A 12953-nucleotide genomic window follows, 5' to 3' on the forward strand; every position below is an offset into this window, starting at 1 on the left:
GCTCTTTAAACCTTGGGCTGCTTGAGAATAAATTTGGTTCAAAGCCTTTTGGAGATGAGCCCTTCCCCTGGAACCAGGGGATTAATCAAAATGAGCTCAGCAGGAACTTTTCCTTGCAATTTTGGCATCTTCCCATGTAAAACATGGATTCATGTTGAAGAAGGAATATTCAAATATAAGGTTTAAAAAATAAGGAGTGTTAGCATGTCTAATAACTGTTCTGTGTGTCTGCTCAATTTCATTTTTCATAGAGGCTGAATTGTTGTTTAGCACTTGTTTCACTTCCACTTACCACAAGATAAAGTAGATAGCTGAACGTTACCACAGATCATCTGATAACCCTTCTCTCCCCCTACATCATGTCATACCATTTATCTATGCATGGGATTAATACAAGGTAATTTAGAAAAAGGATTCTCAACCAGGTTGCCACAGCACCCAAAGGTGCCACAAGATCCTTTTCAAGGTGCTGCACAGTATTCGTTGTATTAGATGTGCAAATACCTACATGATTCACAAGATGAACCCAGAGATTTCACGTCGGAATTCTTACCATCTAAAGCAGGCTGCCCTGTTTTGGATGTTGTGAGTTCTTCGTGGGAGAAGTGCTCTGTCACTTTTCTGTGGCTAGCAAGTAAAAGTTCAGAGGGGTCATTTTCCAAAGTGGGGCCTTGAATCTAGAAATATTAAGAACCAGTGTTTTAGAAATTTAAGGACAAACAACTGCTACAATGCAGAGGGCTAGGAAAGGCACTTTATTCATGTATTCCTTTGACGCATTTTATTTTCAAAACTTAATTTATCCACAGCAAAAAGTTTAAGCATTTCTATCTCCAATGGATGCATGGCTCCTGTTATGATCATGGAATGTAGTGGGCCGCCTAGTTCCACTACGGACAGCTCTTGTAACGTGCCCGAAGCAATTTTCTGATCTGTGGCACCCACCCTTGCTAGGCCAACACAGATGGTATCTTCGGTAATTTCTGCAACAAAGAAAATAAAGTTTGCATCCTAGTAAAGAATTCCTCTATCATTTATTTTCTTGTGAATATATATTAATTAATGTTAAGCCACATGATTTACTGAGCAATATGCACACTGAAAGCTAAAGAACATAGTGATTCAAACATCTATGGAATTAGTCAAATCTCCTGAGAAGGGATCCTGATTTTCTCTGATAAAAAAAATCTCCAATTTTCAGATTAAAAGAAGTAATCCCCAATCCAAGTTTCCATGATTAAAATGAACTGCTGATATATGTACGTCATACAAATAGACATATATTCATTTTAATCATATAAATAAAATACATATATTAGGGGTTCATTTTAATCATGGAAATGTGGATTGGGGGTTACTTCTTTTAATCCAAAAATTGGGGGTTTGTTTGTTTGTTTGTTGTTTTATCAGAGAAGACTAGGATCCCTGCTCCTGAGCACCTACTTTTAATTAAAACTAAGTCAAATCAGGAGGTTCACTGCAAACTGTGATGGTAGTGTGTTCTCTGAGACTACAGTAGTACTACAATGAAGAAACATGCTAACAATGAGATGGGGTGCAGCAAATACAAGTAGCTTTTACCACTCCACCAACAAAAAGCATGGAACGATAAACTGAACATAAGGGGATTTGTTCCTTTGAGACTGCCACTCAGGAACTGTCAACACATGTGAAAATAAGGATGTAAGAAGTGGCACGCTGGGTCAGACTAGTGGTCCATCTAGCCCAGTAGCCTGTCTCTAACAATGGCAGGAGTGGGTGCTAGAGGGAGAGGACTGAACTGGATAGATCTAAAACAGGTGGGCAAAATGGTGGATCCAGCTAGCGGCAGGACTCCATTTCCCAGCAGCCCCTGCCTGCACTGCTGCTGGCTTCCATGGAGACCCAACAGAGGCAGCACTGTGACAGCATGGGGTCAGGGTTTCCATAAACAATGGCCCCAGCAGTACTGGCAGGGCGAGTGGCTGGATGGGGAGCTCCTCCGTGGCTGGGATCTTGCAGTGGTGAGCGTTGTCTGGATCAGGGCAGAGCCACAATCCACTGCCTGCATGCCCCAGCACTGCTAGGGCTGGTCTCCACAGAAACCCTGGCTCTGTGCTGTCACTGTGCCACTGCTGCTGTGATCTCCATGAAAATCAACCTCAGCAACATGGGCAGGGGCTGCTGGGAAATGGAGTCCGCTGTAGGCCTGATGTGGCCCATCCCTGATCTAGAGTGATCTGTTCCCTATTCAATACCCTCTCTGGCATCTACCATTATTGGTTTAGAGAAACCAGAGGCAGGAAACACTTCCAGCTGCTCACAGAGGATTGGAGACTATTTGTGTACTTTGCTTTACTTTAATTCCTGGTGTTAGAAGTATAAATTATTAGAGAATAAAGTCAGGTGATATGCCTTAAAATGGAGTTCTGTAAGTAAAAAAAAAAAAAAAATCAAACCCAGTTTTAGTGGATTCATTCATGACAATTTGTTTAGCCTTGCTGCTGCTGACAGGGAAATTCAATACCCAACTCTATTTCTGAGGTATCCAAATCCCAGCCTGGCTGCACAAACTGCAGATAGGACTCCAAGGCTATGTTCGTTCAACTTGGTAACACCAACACAGGCTCAGGCAAACTGCCTGAAATCAGCGGGGTTAATTTGGATTCATACCAGTGCAAATTAAAATCATGTTGTCAGAACAGGTAATGAATGAAGCAATACTATATAAATAGAGATCTCTACCTTGCTGTCAGTTATGGGGCCAAGGTGCCCAAGTTGGTTTGTTTGCAGTTGCCTAATATGTTATTAGCAAGATAGAGTGAGGACATTTTGAAGGCTGACATTTCCCTCTGGCCATGCTCTAAAGCCCGGGGTAAACAAAACACCTTCCATTCCAAGTTTTCAAACAGCTTCATCCTAAAGGTCCCAGATGAATGGTAACTATGGGATTCCCAGACTAAGGCCTTGGCTACATCTCCAGGAGCCACTAACTCCCATTTATCAGTGCTCACTGAACTGCAGTACAGTTTGGCCTTTGCCAAATGCATCTTGTGATTAGACTGTAGGGTTGGCTAGTTCTGCTGTTGGTCAAGCAATGTTCAAATTAATAGGTGCTGGGCAGCATTGTACAGGCTGTCTATTCAGGATGGAATCTGGAAAGGAGGGAGCCTGGAGTGCTTGTGGATAACAACAACTGCGTTATAAGTACCTGGTTCTTCTCCTTGGAGCCTCCGGTTTTGAACAATAGCTAGAAGCTGTTCTGCAGCTTGGTTCACACTCATGTATCGTGGAGGTTCATAAATCTTTTTTCCCCTGACGGAAAAGAAAACAATTTTAACACCTGCCTTGCCAAACACCATTAAACAACAAAATCCAAGGCTACTGTCATTCCTTCATTCCATCATCCCTTACACAGCAGCACACGTAACATTTTAGAGGGGTGACACCAATGCAACAACTAACAACCTAAATAGGGTCTGGGTCTCGTTCTGGATTTCAACAACAGAAAACAATCCCTGATGTTCTCTACACGCTTGTGTGGCAGCAGGGCATAGTCTGGCTGAAAGTTTGCTTTTAAGATAGAAGTGAGACTTATGCAATTACTTGAAAAGAGGAACTAAAATATTCCACTTCAAAGGGAAGTTCTACTGTTTCCCTATTAAACATCACACAGACAAAATCACAGACTAGAAACCTATTTGCTTATTCCCCAACAAAATGCTTTTCAGCTAGTTTGCCAGCTCTGGATTCATTCAAACAAATATTACAATGAAGCTCCAAAACAAACAAACCTCAGTTGTTCTGTCAGACTTTACGAATGTGAATCTAGGCCAGAATCACAGCATGTCTAGAAATGATAGTTTACAGTTCCCATTGTCACAATATATTGGTATATTGGGCGATGGTTAAGATGGTGCAGATCTCTAATTCAACCAAGTGAACATAGTTCAATAAACAATATATTAAAAATGCTTGTATTAAAGGAATAGCTTTGTATACTATATATGTATTTTCAAAATGGCAACTCACTTCATCAGATTCTCCAGATTTTGCTCCTTTACTTTAATGTCTGTGGATAAAACAGTAACATTAGATACAGGCACAGATATAGACTTCATCTTAACTGAAGACTTCTCAGTTGTCTAAAATGGTAACATGGGTTTAAATCACTAGGTCCTTTAAATATTTTCATATGCAGGTATTCTAGGTGTTGTGAGATTTACAAATTTGGATTACTGGCAAAGGTTATGTAGCTGTATTGTGGATTTCATACATTATTACCCAGGAATAATTATGGTTATAAGGAAAAGAGGAGAAATTGTTAAAGGTAGGTATTGCATCAGTTTCAAGGACTGTAGAAAAGATAGCCGTGACATATTCTTGTGTACAAGAATAACTGATTAACTTACAATGGGAGAGTAAGTGCAGAAATGATAAACTTCAAAATACTAATCTTACAAGCTTCTGCAAAGCAGATGCATTACACATACTGTATACAGATTCTAGGTCCAGTTGGACCTTAATGGTCCAATGGTAAAACAGCAGGACTGAACTATAGTAATCTTTCTTACCATCCTAAAAGGACCATGCTCAGGTTAGTGGTCAAGTTCAATCAAATCCTGGAAACCAATATTTTTTTTTAGTACATAGCAACTAAAATGTTATGAAACGTTTTGGTTCTACAACCTCTTTCTAACAGCTTTCATATGTTACACTATGCAGCAATGAAAATTATGTACAGAACAGAAGAAAGTTTTGCTTGTACTATCACACACTGATTTGGCTGTATTCAAATGAATGTGTGCGCTAATCTGTAAACAGAGATGGGTGACTTACAGCAATCAGCTTTGATACATGTTTAAAGTCTAAAAGTCTGCCAAAGTACAAGTTGTGGTACATTTTCAATCTCAACAAAAGATGACATTATTTGGGTAATGGCATCAGAAGCAAGATAATTGAGGAACGTGTGTGTGTGTGTGCGCGCGCGCGTGCGCGCACAAATCTTGTTTTAAAATACAAAGCTGTTTGAATTACAGGCAAAACGTTTATCATAAATTGATTACAAACCAACAATTGTACACTTCTAGATTTAAAAAGTTTAGCACCATTTCTGTAATTTGCTTTCACTCATGTGTAAAATATATTCACTTAAATCTGAAATTTAATTGGCTGATCAAAATGAAGACCATAACTGGCACTGAAGAAACAAATGATTTTAAATGTGGTAATTTTCAAACTGAGATAAAATTAGACTCAGGTATCAAAATTGTCTTGAATCCCCCACAGAGCTTTCAGATTCACAATTCAATTTTCCTGTGTGTTAAGCAGTTTGCCTTTCCTTTTGCTGCGTTAAGTAAACACAAAAAGGGAAATGACTTTACAAAAAAGCTAACAAGCACACAGCAAATAAGTTATTTTTTTCTCTGTTTTCAAATTTAATTCTGTGTAATGTAATAATAAAAGCAATTTTTATCCCATCTGAAAGTGAAGTTTATCTCTCTTTAAAAAAAGTTACCAACTTCTCATTTTAATGAACTCCAAAAAGAAGCAGCAACTTCCATTGCTGTATATTGATGCTACTGTGTTTAAATGGATTCCAGAGCAGGGTTCTTCCAGCTACCACAGAATACTGTGCATGATTTGCTTAAAATATTATTGATTTGTTATATGCCAACAACTCCCTGGTGAGACTAAAAGATGCAGGGAAATTCTTTCAGAGACTATTTGAGCCCTTACATCAGGAGTCCTGACATAAGGACCCAATCCTGCATGCTCTTTAGTGCACATGGATTGTTCTACTAACTTCAGCAGGGCTAGTCATGTAAGCAAAGTTAGGCATAAATCTATGTACTTGCGGTAAAGATTTACAAACCTTGGATCATAGGAGGCAGTAGACAAAGATCAAAATATTGGAAGAGTTGATGCTAAATTAAATCAATTTAAAATCTTTGCTTTCCAGTGCTATTTTACAAAAGGTGAGCCTGTCACATTGGAAAAATTATGCTAGAAAACAATGGAATTTTGACTATTTACAGGACTTGTCTCCTCCAAGGTCAAGTTCATTAAAATCTAGAATAAAAAACACGATCACATGAGATTTTCTAATTACTGCAAGATTTGCATCCCATGGTGGAGATATTTTTCTTTAATCCCATGCTACATCTAGCAACATATAGAAATCTGCTCCTTGTTGAATTCTGTAGAAGTCTAGTTCCTGTGGACCTCCTTGATTCCCCTATACTAATTCCTCAATCTGGGTGCATACAATGTGGCAGCAACATCACAACAAATGTCACTTACCAAGTAAGCATAGTGTGTGCATTCCATTCTGTCTATTCTTTCCGATCTTGTCAAAAAAGCTTTCTGGTTTCCATGTATCTGTCCAGAAAACTACAGACACTGTTTCTCCAAAATTGTACAACTACAAAAAATGCAAGCAAACAGGAGAAGTTAAATGAAGACAAAGAAGTTCCTATAATATTAAACTGAATAAAGGAAAGTTTCACAACGTAAAGATAGCAAGAAAAGTCCTGATGCTGGTTAAGGACACAACATTTACAGCAGACATCATTGCCTTGTATAGGAATTCTCCTTCTATACAAAAGGGTTGCTGCATATGCAAGAAGGAATACATGAAAACAACTTTTTACAAAGGTATCTTGTCCTCCCCTTTCCACACAGCAACTCTCTGCATTCCTTGGAATGCTTTCATGCTTGCCTATGTCTTCATTTTTTATTTTTATCAAAGCCTGGAATTAGTGACCTCCTCTCTCTAATACAGAACAGGCAGCTTGCTAGCTCCTTCACCCTCAAACAGTGATGTATGTTATCCTCATTTATCATTCTCTCCCTCCTAAGGTTTGAATTCATCTCCTTATTCTGGTCACCATTATTTAATTTTCAATCTGTCTTCTACCCTTAAAAGGGCCTCTATTTACAATCCTAACAAAGGCAAAAGTCCTCATTTAAGTCAAGGGGACTTTTGCTTCAGTTACAACTGGTGTGTTGAGCTCTTAAGGACAGAATTGCAAGTGTCAAGTTGTTTTATTTCTTAAAAGAAAAAGGAATTATGTAGGCAGCTTCCAACTGTAAGTCCAGTACAGTTTCTCTCAAGTCTTAGGGCTATTGCTCCAGTGTTATTTATACAAAAACGGTGCTGAGAACTGAACTGAAATGAGGGTTTCATCATGCAAAGTAACCTAAGATTCTAGAGAAACAAGTGGTATGAAAATTTGAACACTGGGATATGGGCAGATACTGTGCATGCAACAGCTCTTTTGATATGCAAGTACAACTGAAAAGCATAACTGCAATTCAATACAGTGCCATCTATCCCCACCAGCTTCATCTGACCCCCAGTACACTCTGATATCAGCTACATTTTTACAGCAACGGTGACAAGTGGAAAATTTTGAAGTAACGTCCTTGCAGATGTGTTTCAGGAGAGCTTAAGTAAAACGGGCATTTCTGTAAGAAGTAACTTAAGCCAGAATTTGGCTTGGAAATCTTCACTGCTGCTGATATAGGAAGGTGAAATTAACAGTATCCTACATCATTCAGAGGTAGCAGCACATGTTAAATGCTCTCATCTAGCTATTTTGTGCTCAGGGCAAGTCTCAGGTCTGGCAACAAATGGTTCTGCAACTCCCTGATACTGGGGCTGGTTGGTCCTGGTCCAGCAGTCATGGATTGCTGTGGTATAGGGATGTCCTAGTCCCAACCCCACTTTTCTCCTATGCCTCAGCTGCCTCCCCTTAAGTACAAGTCCTGAGGTGGCAGAGAAGTAGTAGATCAAAACAGGAGGAGAGGTAAGATGGAGAGAAGAATCTATTCTTCAAGCCTGGTACAGAAGGAGAAGCCCCTATCTGCTTCTAGTAAGAAAGGAGAACTGCATTCCTCTCTTCACTCCTTATGCTTTAAACCAGGGGTGTCAAACGCACCTTGTGCCCTTGGGCAGATCTGGACTGTGGGGCTCCTTGCAGGCCATATCCAACCCAAGACACAAGAAAGTTATGGCAGCAGCTCTGGCTCTGGTTCTGGCTTCAAGCTGGAGCACACAGTGGCAGCTCTAGCCCCTGGTACATGTCCCATGCCAAAGCCAAAACTGCCATCACCAATACCACCTGTCCTGTGCTGGAACCAGAGCCAGAGCTGCTGCACTACATGCCCTGTGTCATGGTGGCAGCTCCAGCTCTGGCATGGGGCACATGGCAGAAGCTAAGAGTCAGGGAGGCGGAGCAGCAACAGTGTGGATGGGAAAAGTGGCCAGAAGGCAACCAGAGCTGTCAGCCCTTGTTTGCCCTCTTGCTATTGATTGCCACATCCACTGGGGCCCTCAGGCCCCAGACTTCTGGCAGGCTACTCCCCAAAGCCATGCTGACAAGTCTGGTGGGTCAGCTGGAGCAGCTCCAGGGGCTGGATCCAGTCTGTGAACTGTCAGTATGACACCCCTACTTTAAACCATGCAGAGAAGCAGTTGTGAGGGCTTTGTGTCACCTGGGGATTTCTCCAGACAGGACTACCTTCCTATGGCCATGTAAGTTATAGATTCAGCTCTTTTACACCAGCAAAGCAGAATAAAGCAGCCAGAGGGCACTGGAGAACTGGGCCTGTTGTTTCAGCTCAGACTGCCCCGATGAAGCAAAGTAAAAAAGAACATTTCTAGAACCCTCCTGTCTTGGCTTAACACATTCATGCTGATAGAGAGATAGTGTTTTCACTGAATTCTTAGAATATTACACAAAACAGTTTCCTCATTTAAATTAGATAACTCACAAACAGCCCCTATTTTACAGTTTGCAAGACAAAGATTGTCAGGAACCTAAATAAAGGCTCATATCAAGGGAAAATGATGCAACTTAAAATATTTCAGGTCTACCCTCTAGAAAGAAAACAGATCTAAAGCCAACTTCATACATTTATACTTAATGAGCTGCCCCCCCTTCTCCGTTTGGTACCAAAACAAGAATAAAAACTGTTGAAACAATGGTCAATTAGTTTGAAGGGTGCCTTTGCTTTTGTTTTGAAGAGCTTTTCTGTACTGGAATCAGATCAGCTTTTACTGCTAAAATGTAATTCCCCCTGTCTGTACTGTGAACCATCCACACACACTGATAACTAATCTCAACCCCTCTGTAACATCTGTGACTCTCTTTGCTTGGAGCACCATGTCTTAGTTATAAAAGGTATAAAGAGAAGACTGAACCATCACACTTAACAGGGAAAGAGACATATACCACACACTTGTATACCATCACTCTACCAATTACCCTCCTTCATTACAAATGACATTGACAAGATAAGCACCATCCATATATCTAGGCTACCAGAACTCTCAGGGAGGATGATTAATTATCCACCAACACTAACTAGCTATCTTCCCTATATGTCTTTGAGATCACCAAAGGGCCATTCCAGACAATCTAGCAGTGTCCTCAAGGCTTTGCTGTAGCAGTGTCAGCCATTTCCAAAGGTGCTGAAAGGTCCATAATAAAGACAGACTGGTTCCCATATGAAAACAGTAGATCACTCCTTACTCCAGAATGAGTGGTCTTCATTTCAGAAGGTCTGACCTAAATTTGAACATACTTAAGGGGAGGAACATTGGATAGAGAAAAACTTTTTTCTCTCTACCAGAAAACAAAGGGAAGGATTGATTAAAGACCAGATTGTGATTTAATTATGGCAGCTGCAACAGGGACATCACCCTCCTATGAACTCATTGGAAATGACCAACTCATTTTACAATTAACTATCTGCTGACTGCTTTGTGGTCCACCATTCCTCTCCGCAGTGAGTGTGCAGTAGGGTACAGCAGTCTAATATTTCTCTTGAGTAATCACACACATTTCCCACAGCAATGGTTTGCCAATTTCTGTGGTAGAGATTTTTTCCATCTCTTTTGCAAACCAGAATAATTCAATACCACTCCCCAACTCACTGAATGCCTTTTACATACTGTTACAGTAAGAGAAATTTTTGGGCCAGCTTGCAGAGGCACTTAAGGCAAGGGATGTAGTTGTCATGGGTGATTTAAATTACCTGGACATCTGCTGGGAGGAACAGTCGGCCAGGTCAGGCCGTTCCAGGAAGAGATACAGGACCTCCACTTAATTCAGGAGGTGCACAGTCCCACCAGAAGAAATGCCCTGTTGGACCTGGTCCTGGCCACAGGCGACAACCTGGAAAGGGGCCTCCAGGTCCTTGACCACCTGGGTGATAGTGATCATTTCTTGCTGGAATTCACCATCCAGCACAGGGTGTCAAGGGCCTGCAGTAAGGCGGAAGCCCAAGATTTCAAGAGGGCCAACTTCAATGAGTTGAGGAGATTGGTGGGAGAGGCGCTGGGGTTCTCGAGAGCAGGGGACCTCAGTGCCCAAGATGAGTGGTCGTTCCTTAAGGAGACGATACTCAGGACTCAAGGGGTGACCATCCCAACAAGACGCAAGGGGGGCAGGAGTGCCCAAAAGCCCCCCTAGCTCACCAATGGTGTCCAGGAATGCCTGATTGCCAAAAAGGCGGCATACACCTGGTGGAAGGGGGGTGCTATCACCAAAGAGGAGGAGGAGTATACCTCCTCTGCTAGGGCCTGTAGGGGGGCTGTCAGGAAAGCTAAGGTGGACATAGAGCTAGGACTAGTGTCCAAGATCAAAAGATAATAAAAAGTCCTTTTTCAAATATATAGGGAGGATGAAGAAAGCACCAGGAAACGTGGGGCCCCTGCAAGATCCTCTGGGCAATCTGGTGGTTGTGCCAGATGAGAAAGCAGACCTCTTTAACCAATTCTTCACCTCTGTTTTCTTGTGCAGGGACCAGGACTTCCCCACCGTGATGCAAGACGGACTCGAGGGGAATGCCTCCAGACCTCAGGCTGGGGAGGACCGGGTTAGAGAGCTTCTGGAGGGGCTGGGCATGTTCAAATCAGCAGGTCCAGATGCTCTCCACCCCAGGGTGTTGAGGGAGCTAGCAGGGGTTATTGCAGGGCCCTTGGCACAGCTTTACAAGCACTCGTGGTGCTCGGGCCAGGTGCCAGATGATTGGAAGATAGCCAATGTAGTCCCCATCTTTAAAAAAGGGAGGAGGGAGGACCTGGGCAACTATAGGCCCACCAGTCTTAACTCAATCCTAGGGAAACTCTTTGAGAAGATCATCAAGGAGCACATCTGCAATTGGCCGGCTTCAGGGATGATGCTCAAGGGCAACCAGCATGATTTCATTAGGGGCAGGTCATGTCAGACCAACCTTTGCCTTTTATGATCAGCTCACAAAAGCACTGGATGCAGGTGACAACGTGGACATAGTCTTTCTGGACTTCAGCAAGGCCTTTGACACCATCTCCCACCCCATCCTCATTAAAAAACTAGGCGACTGTGGCATGAATGCCTACATGCAGTCCGATGGCTGAGGGTCATACTCAGAGGGTGGTGGTGGATGGGTCATATTCAACCTGGGGGGAAGCGGGCAGCAGAGTCCCCCAGGGCTCGGTCCTGGGGCCTGCGCTGTTCAATTTCTTTATCAGCAATTTGGATGACGGGGTGAAAAGCAACCTGTTTAAATTTGCTGATGATACCAAAATCTGGGGTGAGGTGAGCACACTAGTAGGGAGGGAAAGACTGCAGCAAGACCTGGATAAGTTACAGGGGTGGGCTAACAAAAACAGGATGTGTTTCAATACTGACAAGTGCAGGGTGCTGCACTTGGGCAGTAATAACCAGCAGCACACTTATAAGATGGGAAACTCCCTTCTTGAGAGCACGGAGGCAGAAAGGGATCTTGGAGTCATTACTGACTCCAAGATGAACATGGGCCAACAATGCAAGGTCACAGTTGGCAGGGCTAACCGGACTTTGTCGTACATCCACAGGTGCATCTCAAGTAGGGCCAAGGAGGTGATCCTCCCCCTCTATGCGACACTGGTCAGGCCACAGCTGGAGTACTGCATCCAGTTCTGTGCGCCCCACTTCAGGAGGGATGTGGACAACATTGAGAGGGTCCAGAGGAGGGCCACCCGCATGATCCGGGGACAACAGGGCAGACCCTACAATGAGAGACTGTGGGACCTGAACCTGTTCAGCCTTCACAAGAGAAGGCTAAGGGGGAACCTGGTGACCATCTATAAACTTACTGGGGGGGCCAGAAGGGTTTGGGAGAGACCTTGTTTCCCCTAGCGCCCCCGGCATAACAAGGAATAATGGTCACAAGTTGTTGGAGAGTAGGTTTAGATTAGACATCCATAAGAACTACTTCACAGTTAAGGCAGCTAGGATCTGGAACCAACTTCCAAGGGAAGCGGTGCTGGCTCCTACCCTAGGGGTCTTTAAGAGGAGGCTTGATGCCTACCTGGCTGGAGTAATTTGAGCCCAGTTTTTCTCCTGCTCAGGCGGGGGGTTGGACTTGAAGATCTACAAGGTCCCCTTCAACCCTATTTTTTGATTCTACGATTCAGTATGTATCTTTCATTTAAAGATGAGGGTCTGACATATGTGCATCTTGGATGAGGGAATACTGTACATTTAATTGTAAAATACTTTTGAATGCTTTTAATAGTTCTAATGACCTAATGAAACAATTTTCAGCACTAAAATTTACACTACTGTTTCTACATCTTTCATAACTTACACTTGTGTTTTCAGTAGATATCATAGCTATTGCCTCCAGAGCCACAAGCTGCAAAGCTTCATTGATGGGGCATAAATGTTCATCCTACTTATCCTTGTAGGAATTTGTTTAACAAAAAGAAACTTTTTTAAAGCGTTATTTTTTTAGTTGTCACAAGATAGAACATTTCTTTTGGGAAATGAAGGAGAAAACAAAAAAAGCACCCATTGCAATTCACCACTATATGATAATTTTGTAGGACTGAAACAGTAAATGTATTAAACTGAGTACCCTATTAAATGAGGGCAGCTTAGACCCAAGAAATTGTTTTTTCACAGGCAAAAATTTTTCTCCCACATAACTGAGTTTTTGCA

General features: G+C 42.4%; 1 protein-coding gene across 4 annotated transcripts in view; it reads right to left on the reverse strand.

The window, feature by feature from the left end:
* Positions 1-734: 734 nt before the first annotated feature.
* Positions 735-12953, reverse strand: part of DPH5 (diphthamide biosynthesis 5) — a 35469-nt gene continuing 23250 nt past the window's right edge. For all 4 annotated transcript variants that reach the window (XM_090048297.1, XM_090048299.1, XM_090048298.1 and 1 more), the window contains exons 5-8: positions 6283-6403; positions 4012-4051; positions 3191-3294; positions 735-983 (exon numbers count right to left, since the gene is read on the reverse strand). In XM_090048297.1, the coding sequence (XP_089904423.1) occupies positions 760-983; positions 3191-3294; positions 4012-4051; positions 6283-6403 (489 nt within the window). In that variant the 3' untranslated portion in view covers positions 735-759. The remainder of the gene's footprint in view (positions 984-3190; positions 3295-4011; positions 4052-6282; positions 6404-12953) is intronic.

The sequence above is a fragment of the Crocodylus siamensis genome, chromosome 5 (assembly GCF_052110815.1).
Source record: "Crocodylus siamensis isolate JL-2025a chromosome 5, ASM5211081v1, whole genome shotgun sequence".
Classification (NCBI taxonomy): Eukaryota; Metazoa; Chordata; order Crocodylia; family Crocodylidae; genus Crocodylus; species Crocodylus siamensis.